The following is a 23,822-nucleotide window of genomic DNA, read 5'->3' on the forward strand; positions in this document are numbered from 1 at the left end:
GAAGTATGGAAGGGGGCATGGCAACAGTGAAGAGAGAAAAGCTATTACTGAATGAAACATGAAAAACTTTTTTTAAAACAAAAACATGAATCAATAGAAACAGATCTAGAAAGTATAATGGTGATGGAACATTAAAGCAGCTAATATAGTATGGTCTATATGTTCAAAAAAAGGAGAGAAACATAATGATTGAGAATCACGATAATCAAAGATATAAGAAAGACTTAAATGACAAATAGATATGGCAATACAATCCCTGAAATAGAAAATATACTAAGTGGAATAAAAGCAGATGCTGATATCCAGGCGTTGTGGTGGGTGCCTGTAGTTCCAGCTACTCGGGAGGCTAAGGCAAGAGAATCTCCTAAGCCCAAGAGCTGAAGGTTGCTGTGAGCTGTGATGTCCCAGCACTCTACCTAGGGTGACAAAGTGAGACTCTGTCTCAAAAAAAAAAAAAAAAAAAAAGGCAGATGCTGAATGGCCAGGCACAGTGGCTCATGCCTGTAATCCTAGCACTCTGGGAGGCTAAGGCGAGTGGATCGCCTGAGCTCACAAGTTTGAGAACAGCCTGAGCCAGAGCAAGACCTTGTCTCTAAAAATAGCCAGGCCTTGTGGGGGTGCCTTTAGTCCTAGCTACTCAGGAAGCTGAGGCAAGAGAATCACTTGAGCCCAAGAGTTTGAGGTTACTGTGAGCAGATGCCATGGTACTCTACTGAGGGTAAGAAAGTGAGACTCAATCTCAAAAAAATAAAATAAAATAAAATAAGGGTGGTGCCTGTGGCTCAGTGAGTAGGGTGCCAGCCCCATATACCGAGGGTGGCATGTTCAAACCCAGCCCCGGCCAAACTGCAACAAAAAAATAGCCGGGCGTTGTGGTGGGCGCCTGTAGTCCCAGCTGCTCGGGAGGCTGAGGCAAGAGAATCACATAAGCCCAAGAGCTGGAGGTTGCTGTGAGCCGTGTGACGCCACGGCACTCTACCAAGGGCAGTAAAGTGAGACTCTGTCTCTACAAAAAAAAAATAATAATAAAATAAAATAAAGCAGATGCTGAAGAAAGTATCAGTGAACTTAAAGAAACAGCTATAGAAACTAATGAGGATAAAGCACAGAGAGAAAATATACTTTTAAAAAGGAACAGAATGCCATTTTTTGTATAGAACAATATTGAGCAGACAGACGTGTTTAATAAGATTCCAGAAGGAAATAATATGTGTTTAATAGGATCCCAGAAGGAAATAATATAGTCCAGAAAAGGTTTAGAAAAAAAAACATTTTTTTTTTTTTTTTGTAGAGACAGAGTCTCACCTTATCGCCCTTGGTAGAGTGCCGTGGCGTCACACAGCTCACAGCAACCTCCAAATCCTGGGGCTTAGGCAAAAAAAAAGACATTTAAAGGCCAGACACAGTGGTTCACACATAAATTCCTCAAACTCTGGGAATCTGAGGTGGGTCAATAATTTGAGCTCAGAAGTTTGGGACCAGTATGGTGCCCTATGATCACATTAATGTACATAGCTATGATTTAATAATAAAAAAAAAAAAGTTCAGGACCAGCCTGCGCAAGAGCGAGACCCTATCTTTATTAAAAATAGAAAAACTAGCTGGGCATTTTGGCAGGCACCTGTAGTCCCAGCTACTTGGGAAGCTGAGGCAAGAGGATTGCTCAAACCCAAGAGTCTGAGGTTGCTGTAAGATATGATGCCATAGCATGCTAACCTGGGTGACAGAGTGAGATTCTGTCTCAAAAAAATAAATAAAAATAAAATAATTTAAAGAAAAAAAGCCACAAAATTTCCAAATTTGCTGAAATCTATAAACCCACAGATCTGAGAAGTTCAGTTAATCCCACTCAGATAAATCTAAAGAAAACTATACCAAGTCACTTGATGATGAAACTACTGAAATCAGTGAATGAAAGAAAATATTAAAAGCAATCATAGAAAAAAAGACATATTACTTACAGAAGAATAAATACAAGATTGACAATAGACTTCTTTTTTTTTTTTTTTTGAGACAGAGTCCCTCTCTGTTACCCCAAGCTAGAGTGCCATAGAGTCATAGCTCACAGAAACTTCAAACTCCTGGGTTCAAGCAATCCTCTTGCCTCAGCCCCCTGAGTAGCTGTGACTACTAGTGTGCACCGTTACACCTGGCTAATTTTTCTATTTTTAATAGAGGCAGGGTCTCATTTTTCCTCAGGCTGATATCGAACTCCTGAGCTCAAACAATCCACCTGTCTTGGCCTCAGTTCTTATCAGAAATTATGCCAACCAGAAGGCAGGAAAGTATCTTTAGTGTACAAACAGACAAAAAACATGAAATTCTTTACGTGGCAAAATAATTGTTTAAATATGAAGGTATAGTTCCTCAAAAGTTAAAAATAGAATTACCTAATGACCCAGCAATTCCACTCCTATGTATATATGCAAAAGAATTGAAAATAAGAACTCAAACATATGTTTGTATGCCAATGTTCATAGGAGCCAAAAGATGGAAAGAACTCAAGTCTTCATCAACAGATAAATGGATAAACAAACTGTTGTATAGTAGTGAGAATTTCAGAGTTTGATAAAAAGAAAAAGAACAACAAAACATGGTATGTATATACAATAGAGTATTATTCACCTATATATAAGGATGAAATTATGACATGAATGAGACTTGAAAACATTGTGTTAGGTCAAAAAAGCCAGATACAAAAGGACAAATAGGGTATGAGTTCACTTACAAACAATATCTAGAACAGGCAAAGTTATAGAGACAGAAAGGAGTTTAGGTTACCAGGAGCTGGAGGGAAGTAGTAACAGGTAGTTGTTGCTTCATGAGGTCAGAGCTTCTGTTTGGAATGATGAAAAAGTTTTGGAACAAGATAGTAGTGATGGTTACACAACACTGTGGTGAATGCAATTAATGCCACTGAACTGTACTTAACAATGGTTAAAATGACAGATTTCATGTTACATTATTTTTCTTCCAATTTTTTTTTTTTTTGAGACAGAGTCTCACTTTGTCGCCCTTGGTAGAGTGCTGTGGTGTCACAGCTCACAGCAACCTCCAGCTCTTGGGCTTAGGTGATTCTCTTGCCTCAGCCGCCCAAGTAGCTGGGACTACAGGTGCCCGCCACAACGCCTGGCTGTTTTTTTGTTGCAGTTTGGCTGGGGCCAGTTTGGAACCTGCCACCCTCTTATATGGGGCCGGCGCCCTACTCACTGAGCCATAGGTGCAATTTTTTTAAGAGAAGACTACTCTGGCAGCTACAAAGAAGCCAGACTAAGGTTGCTGAAGTTATTGAGGTTAAAGGACCTGAGCCACAGGTCCAATTTTTTTAAGAGAAGACGACTCTGGCAGCTACAAAGAAGCCAGACTAAGGTTGCTGAAGTTATTGAGGTTAAAGGACTTGAGCCACAGGTCCAATTTTTTTAAGAGAAGACGACTCTGGCAGCTACAAAGAAGCCAGACTAAGGTTGCTGAAGGTATTGAGGTTAAAGATTCACCCTTTCAGGCACACACTATTCTGCTTTGTGAGCCAGGATGCTGACCTGCGTTGACTTATTAATAGCTCCTATGCTATCGAGGTACTGGTTCATGGGAGAAAGCATGGAATAGCCTCTGTTGTTAACAAATCCTCACCTGCCATGCAGGAGAGCACATTTGGTTGGTCTTTTCCCCCTCTGCTTGGTGAGCACCGCTCAGTGGCCTTGTGCAGGATCTGCTGAAGGCACAAGGCACCTGGTAGATTCTCCAAGATGTCACCCTCAATTCCTCAAGACCGTGCCTGGGCCCAGCAGGTAAAGAAGGAAGATGAAGAAGAGGACCCACTGGACCAGCTGATCTCTGGCTCTGGCTGTGCTGCCTTTTACTTTGCAGTGCGGGAGTGCAAAGCCCAGCATCAGGACAGGCAGCAGGGCCAGGCACAGGTGCAGGGACTCAAGGATTGCATGAGTGATCAGCAGGCGAGGCATGGGACGTGGTGCAGAGGAGGAAAAAGCAAGCAAGTGCCCATCGTGAGACCCCCACCACCTGTCCCCATGTAGAAACCAGCATTCAGATAGATCATGGGAAGAAGAAATCCTAAATGGTGGACATGTGAGCCAGGAGATATAAAACTTAGGGATAGTCTTTGGAACTGGGCTTGTTGAGAGTCAAACACCATGGGTTTGGACTGATTGCCACAGAGAGCTGTTATGTTTTCACGGTCAGATACCACACGTCCTCACCCATCTTGTCCCACTAATATTTGCCTGATAAAAAAAAGTGGGGAGTTCTCTTTCCCGTCTTGCAAGATGGCGGGTGAAAAAGTTGAGAAGCCGGTTTCTAAAGAGAAGAAACCTGTTAATAAAGAGAAGAGGCCTAAGGCCAAGAAGGGGAAGCCCCACTGCAGCAGAAATCCTGTTCTTGTCAGAGGAATAGGCAGATATTCCCGATCTGCCATGCATACGAGAAAGGCTATGTATAAGAGGAAATACTCAGCAGCTAAATCCAAGATTGAAAAGAAAAAGAAGGCGAAGGTCCTTGCCACTGTTACAAAACCAGTTGGTGGGGACAAGAATGGTGGTACTCGGGTCGTTAAACTTCGCAAAATGCCTAGATACTATCCCACTGAAGATGTGCCTCGAAAGCTATTGAGCCATGGCAAAAAACCATTCAGTCAGCATGTGAGAAAACTGCGATCTAGCATCACACCCGGGACCATTCTAATTATCCTCACTGGACGCCACAGAGGCAAGAGAGTGGTTTTCCTAAAGCAACTGGGCAGTGGCTTGCTACTTGTGACTGGACCTCTGTCCCTTAATAGAGTTCCTCTACGAAGGACACACCAGAAATTTGTCATCGCCACCACCACAAAAATTGACATCAGTAATGTTAAAATCCTGAAGCATCTTACTGATGCTTATTTCAAGAAGAAGAAGCTCCGGAAGCCCAGACACCAGGAAGGTGAGATCTTCACCACAGAAAAAGAGAAATATGAGATAACAGAACAGCGCAAGGTTGATCAAAAAGCTGTGGACTCGCAAATTTTACCGAAGATCAAGGCTATTCCTCAGCTCCAGGGCTACCTGCGATGCGTGTTTGCCCTGACAAATGGAGCTTACCCTCATAAAATGGTGTTTTAAATTTCTTAAAGAGAACCTAATTAAACGGCTAATAGATAAAAAAAAAATAATAAAAAAAAAAAGTGGGTAGGCAATATGCCCATCTCAGTACTGGGGTGGACTGAAGGACATTTTATTTATTTATTTTGAGATAGAGTCTCACTATATCATCCTCAGTAGAGTGCCATAGCATCACACCTTATAGCAACCTCCAACTCTTGGGCTTAAGTGATTCTCTTGCCTCAGCCTCCCAAGTAGCTGGGACTACAGGCACCTGCCACAACGCCCGGCTATTTTTTGTTGCAGTTGTCATTGTTGTTTAGCTGGCCCGGACTGGTTTTTTAACCAGCCAGCCTCAGTGTATGTGGCTAACCATAACCACTGTGCTACAAGCACCACGCCTATTTATTTTTATTTTTGGGGATTCATTGAGGGTAAAGGTTACACTGATTGAGTTTGTTAGGTAAAGTTCGTCTTGCAATTGTGTCCCTCCCGCAAGAGGTGTGCCATACACCATGATCTCCCAACCCCCTTTCTCCTCCCCTCTCCCTGCTCCCTCATTCCCCTACCCCCCACCTTGTATTAGATCTTCTGCTGCCTTCAAATTACCATTGAATACATTAGATTCTTGCTTCTCCATTCTTGTGATGCTTTACTAAGAAGAATGTGTTCCACCTCAATCCAGTTTAATACAAAAGATGTAAGACAAAAGGCTGAATAATATTCCATACTCTGGTTTCTCTTCAGATCGCACAAATCTTTCGCCTTTTACAAAAGGCTGAATAATATTCCATGGTGTACATACACCACAGCTTGTTAATTCATTCCTCGGTTGGTGGGCATTTAGGTTGTTTCCATATTTTGGCAGTTGTAAATTGAGCTGTGATAAAAGTCTAGTGCAAATGTGCTTATGATAAAAGGTTTTTCTTTTCTTCTTGGTAGATTCTTAGTATTGGGGTTGCAGGATCAAATGGGAGGTCTAGCTTGAGTTCTTTGAGGGTTCTCCATACTTCCTTCCAAAAAGGTTGTATTAGTTTGCAGTCCCACCAGCAGTGTAAAAGTGTTCCCTTCTCTCCACATCCATGCCAGCATCTGTCCCTTTGAGGCTTTGTGATGTGGGCTATTCTCACTGGGGTTTGGTGATATCTCAGGGTGGGACATTTTAATTTAAAAGTGAATTCATAATCTAAAGGTAAATTGGTTACCTAACTAATCTTCATTTATTCATTTAACTCATGGGTTCAACAACAGCAAGAATTTTTGAGACATTAGTGTTGGAAACTAATGTGATGAATATTGGGATGTGACCTCTGTGTTGATTAGAGTCTAGTTTGAGAGATAGTAATAAAAACAACGCTGGAACAACAACAACAACGACAAAAAAACCAGCTCCTATTCCCCCTGGCTGTGGTTGAATTTACCTGACCTGGAGGACTGGAAAATGATCAAAGGATGAGAGGATGAGAGTCAAGTATTTCCCTGGCTCTCAATCTTCAGGTTTCTGTGGGCTGCTGTATCCCTTGACCAAAAGTCACAGGTCCTGGCAAGTAGCCCTCTCCACAAAGCTCTTTCTGTCTCTGTTCTAGTAATTCCTCCCTCCCCAAATCCTTCTAGGAGTAACATGGCCCCAACTAGTGCACTGTGTTTCCCTCCATGAGTTTATTAGTTTAATGTTTCCTTTATTAAGTTTTCCTCAAATCAGCCAACTTGAATGCACTATTATTAATAAGTTTCCTACCTTAGCCAGGATGGGCTAGTGGAGAAAGCAGTGAATATATATGGAGGTGGAGCCTTGTGGTGATAGATTAGGTGGGTGGTCAGACATGGCCCCTGGGTATTAGAAAAGTTTTCATAGGGTGGTGCCTGTTGCTCAGTGGGTAGGGTGCTGGCCCCATATATGGAGGGTGGCGGATTCAAACCCGGCCCCGGCCAAACTGCAATAAAAAAATAGCCGGGTGTTGTGGCGGGCGCCGATAGTCCTGGCTATTCGGGAAGTTGAGGCAAGAGAATGGCCTACGCCCAGAAGTTGGAGGTTGCTGTAAGCTGTGTGATGCCATGGCACTCTACCAGGGGTGATAAAGTGAGACTCTGTCTCTACAAAAAAAAAAAGTTTTTATAGGCTTGGCTCCTGTTGCACAGTGGTTACAGCACCACCACATGCACCAAGGCTGGTGGGTTTGAACCTGGCCCAGGCCAGCTAAACAACAATGACAACCGCTACCAAAAAAAAGCCAGGCATTATGGCAGGCACCTGTAGTCCCAGCTACTTGGGAGGCTGAGGCAAGAGAATTGCTTAAGCCCAAGAGTTTGAGGTTGCTGTGAGCTGTGATGCCGCGGTACTCTACCGAAGGCAACATAGTAAGACTCTGTCTCAAAAAAAAAAAAAAAAGGGAAGTTTCCATAAATTGGGGGGAGACAAGACAGCTAGCTTAGATAAAACACAAGATTAAGCCTTATAGGAAGTAATTATAGTTGAAGTGGTCTAATGGCATGAGCACTCAATCTATCTATTTCCCTGTCCTGGGAACAGAATTGACTCTTCTGCAAACTCTCAGATACATAGGAGAGAGATTGGAGGGGGCTGCTGGTTTCCACAGAGAAATCAGAAAACTGAGATGTCCTAAGTCACAGAAATAAGAGGTTCTTGGAAATGATCCCAAAAAATAGGTCTAACTAAATGGGTGAAGTGTCAGGATGCAGACAGAGACTTGCAATGATGATCCCAAGATAAATGGGACAGCAGATTATGGGGGAGGTAGTCCGGTCTCAGGGTTTATGAAGCAACATCCTGTTACATCCATCAGCTATCTTCTTGAGCCCATTCCCTCCCTGAAGCCATATACAGAGCAAAAAGGTAAAAATGTTCCTATTACAGGCCCTACCTTGCTTATGTGCCCCAACTATTTCCCCACTTTCCCTTTTACCCCTGAAGGCCTCTTTCCCGTGGTCGTAAACTCTTGGAATTAAGCAATCCTCCCGCCTCATTCTCATGAGTCGCTGGGACTGCAAGTGCATCCTGTCCTAAATTTTTTTCCTATTTTTTGTAGAGATGGGGTTTGTTGTTTCTTGCTTTTGTTCAGGCTGCTCTCGAATTCCTGACTGTGTTGCCCACGCTGGCCTTAACTCCTGGGGTTAAGCAACCTTCCTGCCTTAGCCTCCTGATTAGCTGAGAGACCAAGGCAAGAAAGATTGCTTGAGGTCAGGAATTCAAGACTAGCCTGAACCAATGCAAGAAACAACTTGGGCTCAAACAATCCTTTTGCCTCAGCCTCCTGAGTAACTGGGACTATAGGCACTCACCACAAGGCCTGGCTGTTTTCAGAGATAGGGTCTTGCTCTTGCTCAGACTGGTCTTGAACTTGTGAGCTCAGGCAATCCATCTGCCTTGACCATCCGGAGTGCTAGGATTACAGGCGCCAGCCACCATGCCCGACCTATTATTAAGTTTTTAATCAATGCCTGGCACATGGCAAAACTCAGTAAATGTTAGCCATTATTATTATTGTTATAGATAGATCTAAAGGAAAATGGTATGGGCGGCTCCTGTAGCTCAGAGGCCAAGGCACTGGCCATATGCATCAGTGGTGGCAGTTTCAAATCTAACCCGGGCCTGCCAAACAGTAATGACAATTACAACGACAACAATAAAAAAAAAGAACAAACAAACAAAAAAAACCCAGGGGCGGTGCCTGTGGCTCAAGGAGTAGGGCGCCAGTCCCATATGCCGGAGGTGGCGGGTTCAAACCCGGCCCCGGCCAAAAACCACAAAAAAAAAAAAAAAAAAAAACCCAAAAGAAAAAAAACAGTATGTTCGTGTAACTGGTATGAACCACACTCATCAAATGTGAGTCTAAAAGAATGATCACATTTCTCTTTTGAAAATTCTGAGCCTAGGCTAGGTGCCGTGGCTCATGCTTGTAATCCTAGCACTCTCATTATTAATTGTGGTAAAATATATAAAAAAACATAACATTTACCATTTTAAGTGCACAATTCAGTGCGTTAATTACATCACATGTTGTTCAACTGTCACCACTGTTTCTAAAACTTTATCATTCCAAACAGAAACTCTATACTCATTAAGCAATATCCATTCACCTGTATTCCACTGAACTATTATCTGTGAACTTGCCTATTCTAGATATTTCATATAAATGGAATCATACAAATTTATCCTCTTGTGTCTGACTTCTTTTGCTTCTCATAATGTTTTCAAGGTTCATCCACATTGTAGTATGTATCAGAACTCCTTCTCTGGAAAAGCTTCGGCGGTTGAAAAAAAAAAAACTAAAATTCTGTCCCTTTGCATGGCTGAATAATATTTATTTATCTGTGACACTTCGATTGTTTCCACCTTTTGGCTATTGTGAACAAAGATGCTGTGAACATTCACATACAAGTATCTGATTAAATTCTTGTTTTCAGTTTTTTTGTGTATATACATAGGAGTGGAATTGCTGGGTCATAGGGTAATTCTATGCTGAGCTCTTTGAGGAACCACCAAACTGTTTTCTACAGTTTGTTTGTGAACCACTCACAATTCTATCAGCAAGGGACAGGGCTCCTATTTTTTCATAGTCTCGCCAACATTTGTTATTTTCCTTTAAAAAAAAATTATAGCTATCTTAGTAGGTACGAAATAACATCTCGTTGTGATTTTGATTTGCATTTCCCTAGACTAAGGATGTTGAACATATTTTTATGTGCTTATTGGTCATTTTTATATCTCTTTGGAAAAATTGTACTCAAGTCATATGCCCATTTTTTAAATTGGGTTGTTTGACCATTCCTTTAATTCATCTGTGCTTTATATTTAAAGTGAGTTTCTTGGGGGTGCCCATAGCTCAATGGTTAGAGTGCTGGCCCATGCACTGGGGTTGGCAGGTTTGAACCCAGGCCAGCCAAACAACAATGATGGCTGCAACCAAAAAATAGCTGGGCGTTGTGGCAGGCGCCTGTAATCCCAGCTACTTGAGAGGCGGAGGCAGGAGAATTGCTTGAGCCCAGGAGTTGGAGGTTGCTGTGAGCTGTGATGCTACAGCACTCTACCCAGGACGACAGCTTGAGGCTCTGTCTCAAAAAAAAGAAAGAGAGGCTCAGCGCTGTAGCTCAATGAGTAGGGTGCCAGTCACAAACAACCGAGGTTGGCGGGTTTGAGTCCAGGCCTGCTAAACCACCATGACAACTGCAACCAAAAAATAGCCAGGCTTAGTGGCGAGTGCCTGTAGTCCCAGCCACTTGGGAGGTTGAGGCAAGAGAATCGCTTAAGCCCAAGAGTTGGAGGTTGCTGTAAGCTGTAACAGCACTCTACTGAGGGCAACATAATGAGATGCTTTCTCAAAAAAAAAAAAGAGAGAGAGAGGAGAGATACTCTAAAGTGGGTTTCTTTTTCTTTTCTTTTCTTTTCTTTTTTTTATTTTGAGACAAAGTCTCACAATGTCACCCTTGGTAGAGTGCTGGGGCATCACAGCTCACAGCAACCTCAAACCCTTGGTCTTAAGCGGGCGCCTGTAGTCCCAGCTGCTCGGGAGGCTGAGACAAGAGAATCGCGTAAGCCCAAGAGTTAGAGGTTGCTGTGAGCCGTGTGACGCCACGGCACTCTACCCGAGGACGGTACAGTGAGACTCTGTCTCTACAAAAAAAAAAGAGATTCTCTTGCCTCAGCCTCCTGAGTAGCTGGGACTACAGGCACCCACCAGAATGCCCTGCTATTTTTGTTGTTGTTGTTGTCATTGTTTAGCAGGCCAGGGCTGCCAAACCCACCGCCACCCCTGGTGTATGTGGCAGGCACCCTAACCAGTGAGCTACAGGCACCAAGCCTAAAGTGGGTTTCTTATAGACAACATATATCTATCAGGTGGTGCCTGTGTCTCAAAGGAGTAGGGCGCCGGCCTCATATGCCGGAGGTGGCGGATTCAAACCCAGCCCTGGCCATAAAACTGCAAAAAAAAAAAAAAAAACTACTCTATTGTGGCTGGGCGTGGTGACTCATGCCTGTAATTCTACTACTCTGGGAGGCCAAGGCAGGTGGATTGCTTGAGCTCACAAGTTCGAGAACAGCCTAAGCAAAATTGAGACCCCCCCATCTCTACTAAAAATAGAAAGAAATGAGGCAAGAAGATCCCTTGAGCCCAAGAGTTGGAGGTTACTGTGAGGTATGATGATGCCATGGTACTCTACCCAGGGTGACAGTTGAGACTCTGTCTCAAAACCAAACAAATAAATAAAATAAAATCTACTCTATCTTTTAACCTTTTTTTGGAGACGGGGTCTCATTCTATTGCTCAGGGTGGAGTACAGTGGTGTGAGCATAGCTCACTGCAGCCTCCAACTTTTGAGCTCCCGAGTAGCAGGGACTACAGACACTGGCTACCACACCTAGCTCTACTCTGTCTTTTAATTGGTGTGTATTTAGACCATTCATATTTTAAATGATTGATAAAGTTAGATTAGTATCTACCATATTTTCTATTTGTTGCAGCTTTATTTTTTTTTTCCTGCCTCCTTTTAGCTTTTTTTAGACTTTATTTTTCAGAGCAGTTTTGGTTCACAGCAAACTTGAGAGAAAGGTGCAGAGATATCCCATATGCCCTCTCCCACTACACATGCATAGTCTTCCCCATTGATATCATCCCCCACCAGAGTGGTACATTTGTTACAACTGATGAACCTACATTAACATATCATCCAAGCCTGTAAGTCCATACTTGACATTTGGGTTCACTCTTTTATTTTTTTCCCCCAGAGGTGGGACCTTGCTATGTTACCCAGTCTTGAGTGCAATGGCTATTCACAGGTACGATTATAGTGCAGTACAGCCTTGAACAGTTCAAGAGATCCTCCTGCTTCAGAATCCTCAGTAGCTGGGACGACAGGTGCACATAGTACATCTGGCTTTAGGGTTCGTTCGTGGTGTTGTACATTTTATGGCTTTGGACAAATGTATAATGACATGTATCCACCACTATAATATCATACAGAATATCTTTAATGCCTTAATAATCTCTATGCTCTTCCCATTTACCCCTCCTCCCCCTAACCACTGACAACCACTGAACTTTTTAGTTTTGTCTTTCTCAGAATGTCATATAGTTGAAATCATACAGTGCATGAGCTTTCAGATTGGCTTCTTTTACTTAGTATATGCATTGAAGTTTCCTTCATGTCTCTTCATGGCTTCATAGCTCATGTCTTTTTATTGTTGATTAATATTGCATTGTATGGGTGTACAGAGTTTGTTTCTCTATTCATCTATTGAAGGACAACTTGGTTACCTCCAGTTTTTGGCAATTATTAAGGAAGGTACTGTAAACATCTATGTGCGGATATTTCTGTGAACTTGGTAACTTATTTGGGTAAAATCAAGGCTGTGACTGCTGGATCTTATGGTAACACTATGTAAGAAACTGCCAAACTGTCTTCCAACATGGCTGTATCATTTTGGATTCCTAACCTCAATGAATGAGAGTTCCAATTGCTCCACATCCCTGTAAGAATCTGGTGTTCTGGATTTTATATGGGTGTAGTAGTCCTGTTAAAGCTTTTATTTATTTTTATTTACTTATTTATTTATTTTTTTGAGACAGAGTCTCATTATGTTGCCCTCGGTAGAGTGCCGTGGCGTCACACTCACAGCAACCTCCAACTCTTGGGCTTAAGCGATTCTCTTGCCTCAGCCTCCCAAATAGCTGGGACTACAGGTGCCCGCCACAAGGCCCGGCTATTTTTTGGTTTTAGTTGTCATTGTTGTTTGGCAGGTCCGGGCTGGATTTGAACCTGCCAGCTCCGGTGTATGTGGCTGGCGCCCTAGCTGCTGAGCTACAAGCACTAAGCCACCTGTTAAAGCTTTTAATTTGCACTTTGTTACCCTTGGTAGAGTGCCATGGGACCTCAAACTCAGCACAGCAACCTCAAACTCTTGGACTCAAGTGATCCTCTTGCCTCAAACCTCCTAAGTGGTTGGGACTACAGGCACCCACCACAGTGCCCAGCTGTTTTTAGAGATGGGGGTCTTGATCTTGCTCAGGTAATCCACCTGCCTTGCCCTCCCGTAATACTAGGATTATAAGCGTGAGATACTGCACCTGGCCTAGATTTTTTTTCCTGTCTCCTGACCATATGCTCTCCCTCTGACAACTCCTTAAAACAGTGTTTTCAAATTATAAGCTTACTAGTGGGTCATAATGCGCATTAAAAAAAATCAAATATGGCTGGGTGTGGTGGCTCATGCCTGTAATTGTAGCACTCTGGGAGGCAGAGGCGGGTGGATTGCATGAGCTCACAGGTTCGAGACCAGCCTGAGCCAGAGTGAGACCCTGTCTCTAAAAATAGCTGGGCTTTGTGGTGAGTGCCTGTAGTCCCAGTCACTTGGGAGGCTGAGGCAAGAGAATTGCTTGAGCCCAAGAGTTTGAGGTTGCTGTGAGTTGTGACACCATAGCACTCTACCAGGACAGTAAGACTCTGTCTTAAAAAAAAAAAAAAAAAAAAAATACGGACACACTTCACTCTCGTGACATCATGGTGGCTTACTGGCGACAGGCCGGACTCAGCTACATCCGATACTCCCAGATCTGTGCAAAAGCAGTGAGAGATGCCCTGAAGACAGAATTCAAAGCAAATGCCGAGAAGACTGCTGGCAGCAGTGTGAAAATTGTGAAAGTGAAAAAGGAATGATCTACCTGCATGAAATGCTACATTTCCAAGGTGAAGATATGTGGGCATGTGCCATGGCAGATTGAAAACAATCTCACATCATGGAAAAAAATACCTGTCTTGTTCATAAATTGACAATGTCAATAAATTGAAGTATGCTTCACTCTTAAAAAAAAAAAAAAATACAATAGGCCGGGCGTGGTGGCTCATGCCTATAGTCCCGGCGCTGTGGGAGGCCGAGGCGGGTGGATTGCCTGAGCTTAGAGGTTCAAAACCCATATGAGCAGCAGTCAGCCAGAGTAAGACCCCGTCTCTACCAACAACATCAAAAACAGCCAGCACCGCAGGAGAAAGAAGAAAATCAACAACAACAAAAAAAGGAGTACTTCGAACAAAGAATGAATGAACAAGCACACTGAAATTAAAAATAAAAAAAATTAAAAAAATACAATAGAATGAATATGTCAGAGGGTGCCATACAACATGGCAAGGATATATATGTTTTATAAAATTTTATTTCAAATCACGTGTACATATGAAGTTACAACATAAAACATATTTCTTCTTGTGTGTCCCAGTCAAAAAAGTAATTTATTTTACTAATGAACCTTAGACATTGATATTACCAAAGGGAAATACCAATGTCTAAGGTCCATTGGTAAGAGAAATTACTTAATATCCCTCTTCATTCTTCCCACTCACATGAGTAGTTTTTAAACTCTAATGAGCATCAGCATCACCTGGAAAGCTTGTTCAACCTATAATCCCCAAGCCCTACCTATTTCCAGATATATTCAGATTCAGCATCAGGGGGAGGAGGAGCCAGAGACTTTATTTTTAGCAGGCTGGAAGTAACAGTGTAAATGGTCCATGGACTTCACTTTGAAAAACCCTGCTTGAGGGTGGCACCTGTGGCTCAAAGGAGTAGGGCACCAGCCCCATATGCCAGAGGTGGCGGGTTCAAACCCAGCCCTGGCCAAAAATTGCAAAAAAAAAAAAAAAAGAAAAACCCTGCTTGACATCTCTCCCTGGCCAATTTCAACCACAGCCAGGTGTTTAGAGGAACTCTACCCTAAATACTGAAGCCCAGACTGACAGTCTGAGTTCTAGACAACTACAAGGGTACCTGGATGTTCCACTGGCACTCTGCATGCACAAAGCCCAAACCAATCCGATCCTGCCCCTTCTCAATCCACTATTCAAATGTATTCCTCTTCCATTTTTTCCCATCTTTATGAGTGGATGCACTATTTACCCTGTCAATCAAACCAGATAAAAGGAGAGAGAGGAGTCAAAGATATACCCCAGATTTAAGCCCATACAGCCACACAGAGATCTGCATTTAGAAGCATACTGCACTTGGTTCGATGCTTTGCTATTGCTGTCTTGAAATTCTTAATAATTTTTGGACAAGAGTCCTTACATTTTAACTCTGTGCTGGACACCACAAATTATGTAGCCAGTCCTGCCTAGGAACCTAGATGCCTGATGGTGACCTTCACAGAAATTGGGAACTCAGCAAAAAGAACAGATCTGTAAGGGAAGAGAGCAGAGTTTCTTCACACTGACTCTGAGCTGTCTGTTACTCAGGCCAGCCAGGTGGAGAAGACTAATGGGCACCTAGAAATATGAGCAAGAGTATAGAAGACAGATCAAAATGGAAGATAAATCATTTGAGTCATAGAAAGTGAGTCATGAGTTTCTTTGCCTACTTGTCCTGGCAATGGAGGCACGTTTCCTGTCTATGGCAAATGTATCTTGCTTTGTAAGCCTTCTTACTCTGTAAACCTATCTTTCTCTTCCTCAATAAACTTCCATGCTTGCCTTTTTAATAAAAGGAAAGGAAATAAGTCATGAAAATGAGTTAAATAGCCAGGGTAGAGTGCACAGGGTAAGAAATAGGAAAGGACAAGGACAGAATTTTACAAAATGATAGCATTAGGCCACATGCAGTGGCTCACACCTGTAATCCCAACATATTAGGAGGCTGAGGTGGGAGTATCACTGCTTGAGGACAGGAGTTCAAGACCAGCGTAGGCAATATAGTGAGACCTTCCTATCTCTACACAATTTTTTTTTAGGTTTTTGGCCAGGGTTGGGTTTGAACTCGCCACCTCTGGCATATGGGGCCAGCGCCCTGCCTTTGAGCCACAGGCACCACCCTACACAATTTTTTTTTTCTATAATTTTTTTTTTTTGTGTGTGTGGTTTTTGGCTGGGGCTGGGTTTGAACCTGCCACCTCTGGCATATGGGACCAGTGCCCTACCTCTTTGAGCCACAGGTGCCGCCCCCTAATTTTTTTTTTTTTTTTAATTAGTCTGGTGTGCGCCTATAGTCCCAGTGACTCAGGAGACTGACACGGGAGGATCACTCGAGCCTATGAGTTTCAGATTGTGATGAGCTATGGTCATGCCACTGCTCTCTAGCCTTGGTGACAAAGTGAGACTCGGTCTTCAAAAAAAAAGAAAAAGAGAGAAACAATGGCATTAGAGAAGTGGAAAGAACGGGAAGAAAACCCAACAAAGGCACATGCAGAAATCTTGAAGAAAAACCAAGACAGCGGGTGGCGCCTATGGCTCAGTAGATAGGGTGCCGGCCCCGTATACCAAGGGTGGCAGGTTCAAACCTGGCCCTGGCTAAACTGCAACAAAAAAATAGCCGGTGTTGTGGCGGGCACCTGTAGTCTCAGCTACTCGGGAGGCTGAGGTAAGAGAATCGCCTGAGCCGAAGAGCTGAGGTTCCTGTGAGCTGTGATGCCACAGCACTCTACCAAGGGTGATAAAGTGAGACTCTGTCTCTACAAAAACAAAACAAAACAACAACAAAAAAACAAGATAGCAAAAATACCAATGAAAAAATGCATGTGATAGGAACACACAGGAACCTATAGTAGGAAACACCAAATAGAGAAGCCATTAAGTGATAGAACACTTGTAAAACAAAGACTTAGCTTTATCAAAGGGTGACAGCCAAGTCTACGGTGGCTGCCCAGGAGAGGGAGCTGTCCTATCCTCTTACACTTTGTGTTGCAAAAAATAAAGGCCATTTCTACTGTTAAAAACAACAACAGGGCAGCGCCTGTGGCTCAGTGAGTAGGGCGCCGGCCCCATATGCCGAGGGTGGCGGGTTCAGGCCCAGCCCCGGCCAAACTGCAACAAAAAAAATAGCCGGGTGCTGTGGCGGGCACCTGTAGTCCCAGCTGCTCGGGAGGCTGAGGCAAGAGAATCGCTTAAGCCCAGGAGGTGGAGGTTGCTGTGAGCTGTGTGATGCCACAGCACTCTACCAAGGGCCATAAAGTGAGACTCTGTCTCTACAAAAAACAACAACAACAACAACAAAAAGACTTAAATTCAAGAAATTTCAAATACACATATTATTACTTTTGAATTGCTGATTATAAGAATGATTTTTAAATTCCACCATCCAGAGACAAACACTATTTTAGCATCTTGGTGCATTTCCTTCCTATCTTTTTTTTTTCTTTTTTCCAGTTATTGGCCGAGGCTGGGTTTGAACCCACTACCTCTGGTATATGGGGCTGGCGCCCGACTCCTTGAGCCACAGGCGCTGCCTTGCTTTCTGTCTTCTAGGAGGTTTTCATCCACATTTTTTCTCTACAAAAACTTCACAAATAGTCTTTCCATCTAAATTGTTTCCACACATTTTTTCTCTTATTTATTTGTTGGCAGGAAAGTTCAAGTAGAATTCCTTTTTTTTTTTTCTTTTTGTAGTCTCTGTTTCACTTTATCACCCTCAGTAGAGTGCTATGGCATCACACAGCTCACGGCAACCTCCAACTCTTGGGCCCAGGTGAGTCTCTTGTCTCAGGCTCCCGAGTAGCTGGGACTACAGGCGCTTGTCACAAATGCCTGGCTATTTTTTTGTTGCAGTTGGGCGGGTGCCATTGAGCCACAGGTGCTGCCCAGAATTCCACATTTTTATTCAACCAATTTGGGATTATATATATAGTCCCATATCCTACATTTTTTTTTTTTTTTTTTTTTTGTAGAGACAGAGTCTCACTTTATGGCCCTCAGTAGAGTGCCGTGGCATCACACAGCTCACAGCAACCTCCAGCTCCTGGGCTTAAGCGATTCTCTTGCCTCAGCCTCCCAAGCAGCTGGGACTACAGGCGCCTGCCACAGCACCCAGCTATTTTTTTGTTGCAGTTTGGCCGGGGCTGGGTTTGAACCCGCCACCCTCGGCATATGGGGCCGCCGCCCTACTCACTGAGCCACAGGCGCTGCCCCATATCCTACATTTTTTAATTTAACATTATATCCTGAGCATTTCCTATGGTCATTAAAAAAGCACTATTTCTTGAATGCAGAACATTCTAAAATATACGAAATCAATTTTAAAACATCAGGCCAGCCAGTGTGGCTCATACTTAAAATCCCAGCACTTAGGGAGCCCAAGACAGGAGGATTGGCTGAGCGAGGTGGTTCAGGCCTGTAGTCCTGGCACTTGGGAGGCTGAGGCAGGTGGATTGCCTGAGCATACATGTTCGAGACCAGCCTGAGCAAGACCAAGACCCCCGTCTCTAAAAACAAAATAGCCGGGAGTTGTGACCGGCGCCTGTAGTCCCTGCTCTCTGAAGGCTAAGGCAAGAAAATCACTTGAGCCCAAGAGTTTGAGGTTGCCGTGAGCTATGATGCTATAGTACTCTACTGAGGGCCACAAAGTAAGACTCTGTCTTAAAAAAACAAAACCAAGACAGGAGGATATCTTAAGTCCAGGAATTTGAGACCAGCCTGAGCAACATAGCAAGACTTCTCTCTGAAAAAAATTTAAAATTCAACCAAGTGTAGTGGTGCACACCTGCAGTACTAGCTATTTGGGAGGCTGTGTGGGAGGATCACTTGAGCCTAGGAGTTCAAGGTTACAATGAGCTTCTGACCTGGGGCCATTGTACTCCAGCCTAGGTGACAGAGTAAGACTGTCTCTTAAAAAAAAATTTGTGAATAAAAATTATTTAAGGGGCCAGGTGTGGTGGCTCACACCTGTAACCCCAGCACTTGGGAGGCCGAGGCGGGTGGATTGTCTGAGCTCACAGCTTCAAGACCAGCCTGAGCCAGACTGCAACCTCATCTCTAAAAATAGTCAGGCATTGTGGCCAGCACCTATAGTCCCAGCTATTTGGGAGGCTGAGGCAAGAGAATTGCTTAAGCCCAGGAGTTTGAGGTTGCTATGAGCTCATGGCACTCTATCAAGGGTGAGAAAGTGAGACTCTGTCCCCCCCTCAAAAAATTAAACTATTTCTAACTTTTGCCTATAATCTCACCTACTTTATCAACTGATTTCACATTTTAGTGTTTATTTTCCACTTTAATCATTAGGGATATCATTGTTTTTAGATTATTGAGGTAATAGGGTTTTTTGTTTTTAGAGATTTGTCAAAAAAATTTTTTTTAAATTATCCAGAGAAGGTGGTACATGCCTGTAATCCTAGCACCTTCGGAGGATGTCAGCAGGATGATCATTCGAGCCCAGGACTTCAAAGCTGCTGTAAGCTATGATCACACCACTGTACTCAGCCTGGGCAACAGAGTGAGATGCTATCTCTAAAAAAAAATGTATAGATATAGATTTCTGTATCTAATCAAATACTCTTTATATATAACTAATAGCCTTGTCATCTTTTTATAAATTCTTTATTTTATAAAAAGTTCTTAATCTTTTGAACTATAGTCTGAAAGTCTTCTGACAATAACTGTAGTGTAATTGTCTTTGTCTCACTGGATTTTATAGTCTAGTGAAAAATATCTTTGCCCAACAAACATATTTTAAGTAGTTCTGTCAACTGGGAGCCTGTAGCACAGAGGTTATGGCGCCAGCCACATACACCGAAGTTGGTCGCTTTGAACCCAGCCTGGGCCAGCTAAAAAAATGACAATGACGACTGCAACAAAAAATAGCCGGATGTTGTGGCAGATGCCTGTAGTCCCAGCTACTTGGGAGGCTGAGGCAAGAGAATTGCTTAAAGCCCAAGAGTTGGAAGTTGCTGTGACCTATGACGCTATGGCACTCTACCAAAGGCAACATAGTGAGACTCTGTCCCCCCCCACCAAAAAAAAAAAGGGCGGTGCCCGTAGCTCAGTGGCTAGGGCACCAGGCAGGTGCGTTCGAACTTGGCCCAGGCCTGCTAAACAACAATGACAACTGCAACAAAAAAATAGCTGGGCTTTGTGGTAGGTGCCTGTAGTCCCAGCTACTCAGGAGGCTGAGGCAAGAGAATCACTTAAACCCAAGAGTTTGAGGTTGCTGTGAGCTGTGACGCCATAGCACTCTACCAGGGATGATAATGGGAGACTCTGTCTCCCCTACCCACCCTAAAAAGTTAGTTCTGTCATCTCATTTGTACATTTCGTCTTTATTGTGATTTACTTAATTTTATTATCCTTATGCCATGGTAGCTTTGTGAAAAAGATTTACCAAAAATCAACACTTAAACACCTTTATAGCTCCCTTACCAGATGAAGCCAGATAGACAGGCATCTTTTGAGCTGATACCTCACTTCAGTTTATAGGCAGTTTGGTAACCACCTATCCTCAAAGCTTCATGTTATGACGGTTTAATTGTTGAGTCCTGGACAGCAAACATTTATACTGTCAACCCACTACCTTCATATAAATATCTTGGGAGGTGCTGACCTAGAATGGTTGTGAGAAGGCTCCTGGTTTCTTCTTTGCCTCACTTAATATCTATTTTAAGGTCAAAGCAATATCTGCACCCTGTTTTTCCTTCAGTCCTGCAGACACTGGAGGTCCAGTCCTCTCCACGCCCTCTGTCTCTTGGGTCCCAGAGCAGCATGGAAGAACTGCATGCTTATTTTCTGGAATCCAGCCAGTCATGGGTGCTAGCTTTGTCTCCACACACCATTAGTTGTAACACAATTGTGTTATGTTTCCTGAATCACCAATAACAGAATACAGTCTTCTCATCTGGGCTGGAAATGTTGAAAATGCTCAGCCTTATATAGAAATTCTTAGGTTCTCATTAATACATTTCACAAAAGTAAATGATTATTGTTTGATAGGGTTCAGATGTTTAAATAGTCAGCATTTTAACAAATACTTGCATTATAATATTTCCCTTAAAAAAGTCATAGTTGGGTGGCACCTCTGGCTCAGTGAGTAGGGCGCCGGCCCCATATAACAAGGGTGGCAGGTTCAAACCCAGTCCCGGCTGAACTGCAACCCCCCCAAAAAAATAGCCGGGCGTTGTGGTGGGCGCCTATAGTCCCAGCTGCTCAGGAGGCTGAGGCAGGAGAATGGCGGAAGCCCAAGAGCTAGAGGTTGCTGTTTGTCCTGTGACATCATGGCACTCTACTGAAGGCAGGAAAGTGAGAGTCTGTCTCTGCAAAAAAAAAAAAAAGTCATAGTTGAATATAAGTTAATATTAAAAGGAGGGTAAAAAATATGTATTTTAATACATACAGATTTCTTTTTCTTTTGGCTTATTTCACTGGGTTAAAGTCCTAGATGAGGTACTGGGTCAATGTACACCAGCTATCTCTTGCTAAGTGTTACCTAAGCATGTTTTTAGAAGGATTATGTCAGTTTACTTGGCCATTAGCCGGGTGTGAATGCATCTGTTTCCCAAAGCTCTAGCCAGCGTTAGGTATTTAATTTTTACTTGGTTTAATGGCTGTTAATCAGGACCATACTTTACATAGTCTTTAATTTGTATTTCCTTAATTACTAAGGAAGTTAAGTCTTTTAAAAATATATATGTTTGTTGTTTGTATTTCCTCTGATGTACCTATTTAATTCAAAGCAACAGACACACTTGGAGGGTCCACCATGTGTCAGGTGGTGTGTACTATCCTCAAAGATGAAGGACCTAATGAACATGACCATTTGGAACAGGATGGGGAAACAGAATAGTACAGAAAATGTATGACTAATTGTACTTTGTAGATAAGAAGTACAACACTGACAGGCGGTTTGGATAAGTCCTCTGGGTGGAAGACAGAGAAGGAAGGGATTGACCCTGCCTGAAATAGGTTAGGCATTTCCAGGGCAAGTGACTTTAAAGCTAGGATCAAACAATGAGGAAGATTTGTCCAGGTGAGAAAAAGATGTGTGGGGAGAGGGAACTGTATGTACAAAGGTGAAAGAATAAAAAGGTGGGATTGTGACTCTTCCATTATAGCTGAAACATGGAATGCTAGGACTGAGGGATGGGGGAAGACATTGGCTGGAAAGTAATGCTCAGGGATAAACTCAGTGATCTGATCTTTGTCCTGAGGATGTTTTTATTCTTAAAGAGGAATGATATGAGACTTGGTGCCCATAACACAGTTGTTAAAGGAGCCGGCCACATGAACCGAGGCTGGTGGGTTCGAATCCATCCGGGGCCTGCTAAACCATAATGACAACAATGATAACAAAAAATAGCCAGGTGTTGTGGTGGGTGCCTGTAGTACCAGCTACTTGGAGGCTGAGGCAAGAGAATCAGTTAAGTCCAAGAGTTTGAGGGAGCTGTGATGCTATGTCCCTCTACTGAGGGCGACATAGTGAGACTCCATATCAAAAAAAAAAAAAAAAATGAGGAATGACATGAGCTGCTGTGATTTTTTTTTTTTTTGGAGACAGAGTTTCACTTATTAACCCTTGGTAGAATGTCATGGGGTGTGTCACAGCTCACAGCAACCTCCAAATCCTTGGGCTTAGGCAATTCTCTTGCCTCAGCCTCTCAAGTAGCTGGGATTACAGGCGCCTGCCACGACACCCGGCTATTTTTTTTGTTGTTGTTGTTGCAATTTGGCCAGGACTGGGTTTGAACCCACCACCCTTGGTATATGGGGTTGGCTCCTTACCCACTGAGCCACAGGTGCCAACTGAGCTGCTGTGTGTTTTAGAAAGACCTCTGGACAGGTGCAGGGGAGTAAGCCCTGTAATTCTAGCTACCTGGGAGGCTGAGGTGGGAGGATCACTTGAGCCTGGGAGTTTGAGGCTCATCTCTAATTTTATATAATAATAATAATTCAGGGCGGCACCTGTGGCTCAGTCGGTAGGGCGCTGGCCCCATATACCGAGGGTGGCGGGTTCAAACCCGGCCCCGGCCAAATTGCAACCAAAAAATAGCCGGGCGTTGTGGCGGGCGCCTATAGTCCCAGCTACTTGGGAGGCTGAGGCAAGAGAATCGCTTAAGCCCAGGAGTTGGAGGTTGCTGTGAGCTGGGTGAGGCCACGGCACTCTACCGAGGGCCATAAAGTGAGACTCTGTCTCTACAAAAAAAAAAAATAATAATAATAATAATAATTCAAAAGGAAAGAACTTTCTAGAAGCTATATAGATTTGGAGACACTGGAGCTTAAAAGATGAGCCTGTTTGTGACATTAGCTATTTACTAAGGATCAGCCAGGTATAGTGGTGAACACCTGCAGTCTTATCAATACGTTTTTTTTTTTTTTTTGTAGAGACAGAGTCTCACTTTATGGCCCTTGGTAGAGTGCCATGGTCTCACACAGCTCACAGCAACCTCCAACTCCTGGGCTTAAGCGATTCTCTTGCCTCAGCCTCCCGAGTAGCTGGGACTACAGGCGCCCGCCACAACGCCCGGCTATTTTTTGGTTGCAGTTTGGCCGGGGCCGGGTTTGAACCCGCCACCCTCAGTATATGGGGCCGGCGCCTTACCGACTGAGCCACAGGCGCCGCCCCATCAATACGTTTTTAATGTAGTATGTAAATTCACCCTTTATCTGTTCTACTTAATACTATATTCCTGTTTCATGGCTTTCCTTTTCACAATTTTGGTAAAATACATATAAAATTTACCATCTTAACTGTTTTAAAGTGCACAGTTCAGTAGTGCTAAGTGCATTTACATTCTGCAACCAATTTCTATCATGGGTCCTCAAACTTTTTAAACAGGGGTCCAGTTCACTGTCCCTCAGACGGTTGGAGGGCCAGACTATAGTTTTAAAAAAATTATGAACAGGGCGGCGCCTGTGGCTCAGTGAGTATGGCGCCGGCCCCATATGCCGAGGGTGGCGGGTTCAAACCCAGCCCCGGCCAAACTGCAACAACAAAAAAAAAATAGCCGGGCGTTGTGGCGGGCGCCTGTA

General features: G+C 43.4%; 1 protein-coding gene and 1 pseudogene across 2 annotated transcripts; both read left to right on the forward strand.

Annotated features, from left to right (window-relative positions):
- Positions 1-4,267: 4,267 nt before the first annotated feature.
- LOC128580770 (60S ribosomal protein L6-like) lies at positions 4,268-5,144 on the forward strand (annotated as a pseudogene). The gene has a single exon (XR_008378741.1). The product of XR_008378741.1 is annotated as a 60S ribosomal protein L6-like (transcript).
- An 8,446-nt stretch (positions 5,145-13,590) lies between these two features.
- On the forward strand, positions 13,591-13,933 carry LOC128580786 (ATP synthase subunit epsilon, mitochondrial). Its single transcript, XM_053583118.1, has one exon. It carries the CDS (start codon positions 13,611-13,613, stop codon positions 13,764-13,766), a length of 156 nt encoding a protein of 51 aa, XP_053439093.1. The 5' UTR covers positions 13,591-13,610; the 3' UTR covers positions 13,767-13,933.
- Positions 13,934-23,822: the final 9,889 nt, after the last annotated feature.

Source organism: Nycticebus coucang, chromosome 3, assembly GCF_027406575.1.
Source record: "Nycticebus coucang isolate mNycCou1 chromosome 3, mNycCou1.pri, whole genome shotgun sequence".
Lineage (NCBI taxonomy): Eukaryota > Metazoa > Chordata > Mammalia > Primates > Lorisidae > Nycticebus > Nycticebus coucang.

Coding starts and splice junctions, on each gene's coding strand:
- LOC128580786 (XM_053583118.1), top strand. CDS start 13,611: ATGGTGGCTTACTGGCGACAGGCCGGACTCAGCTACATCCGATACTCC.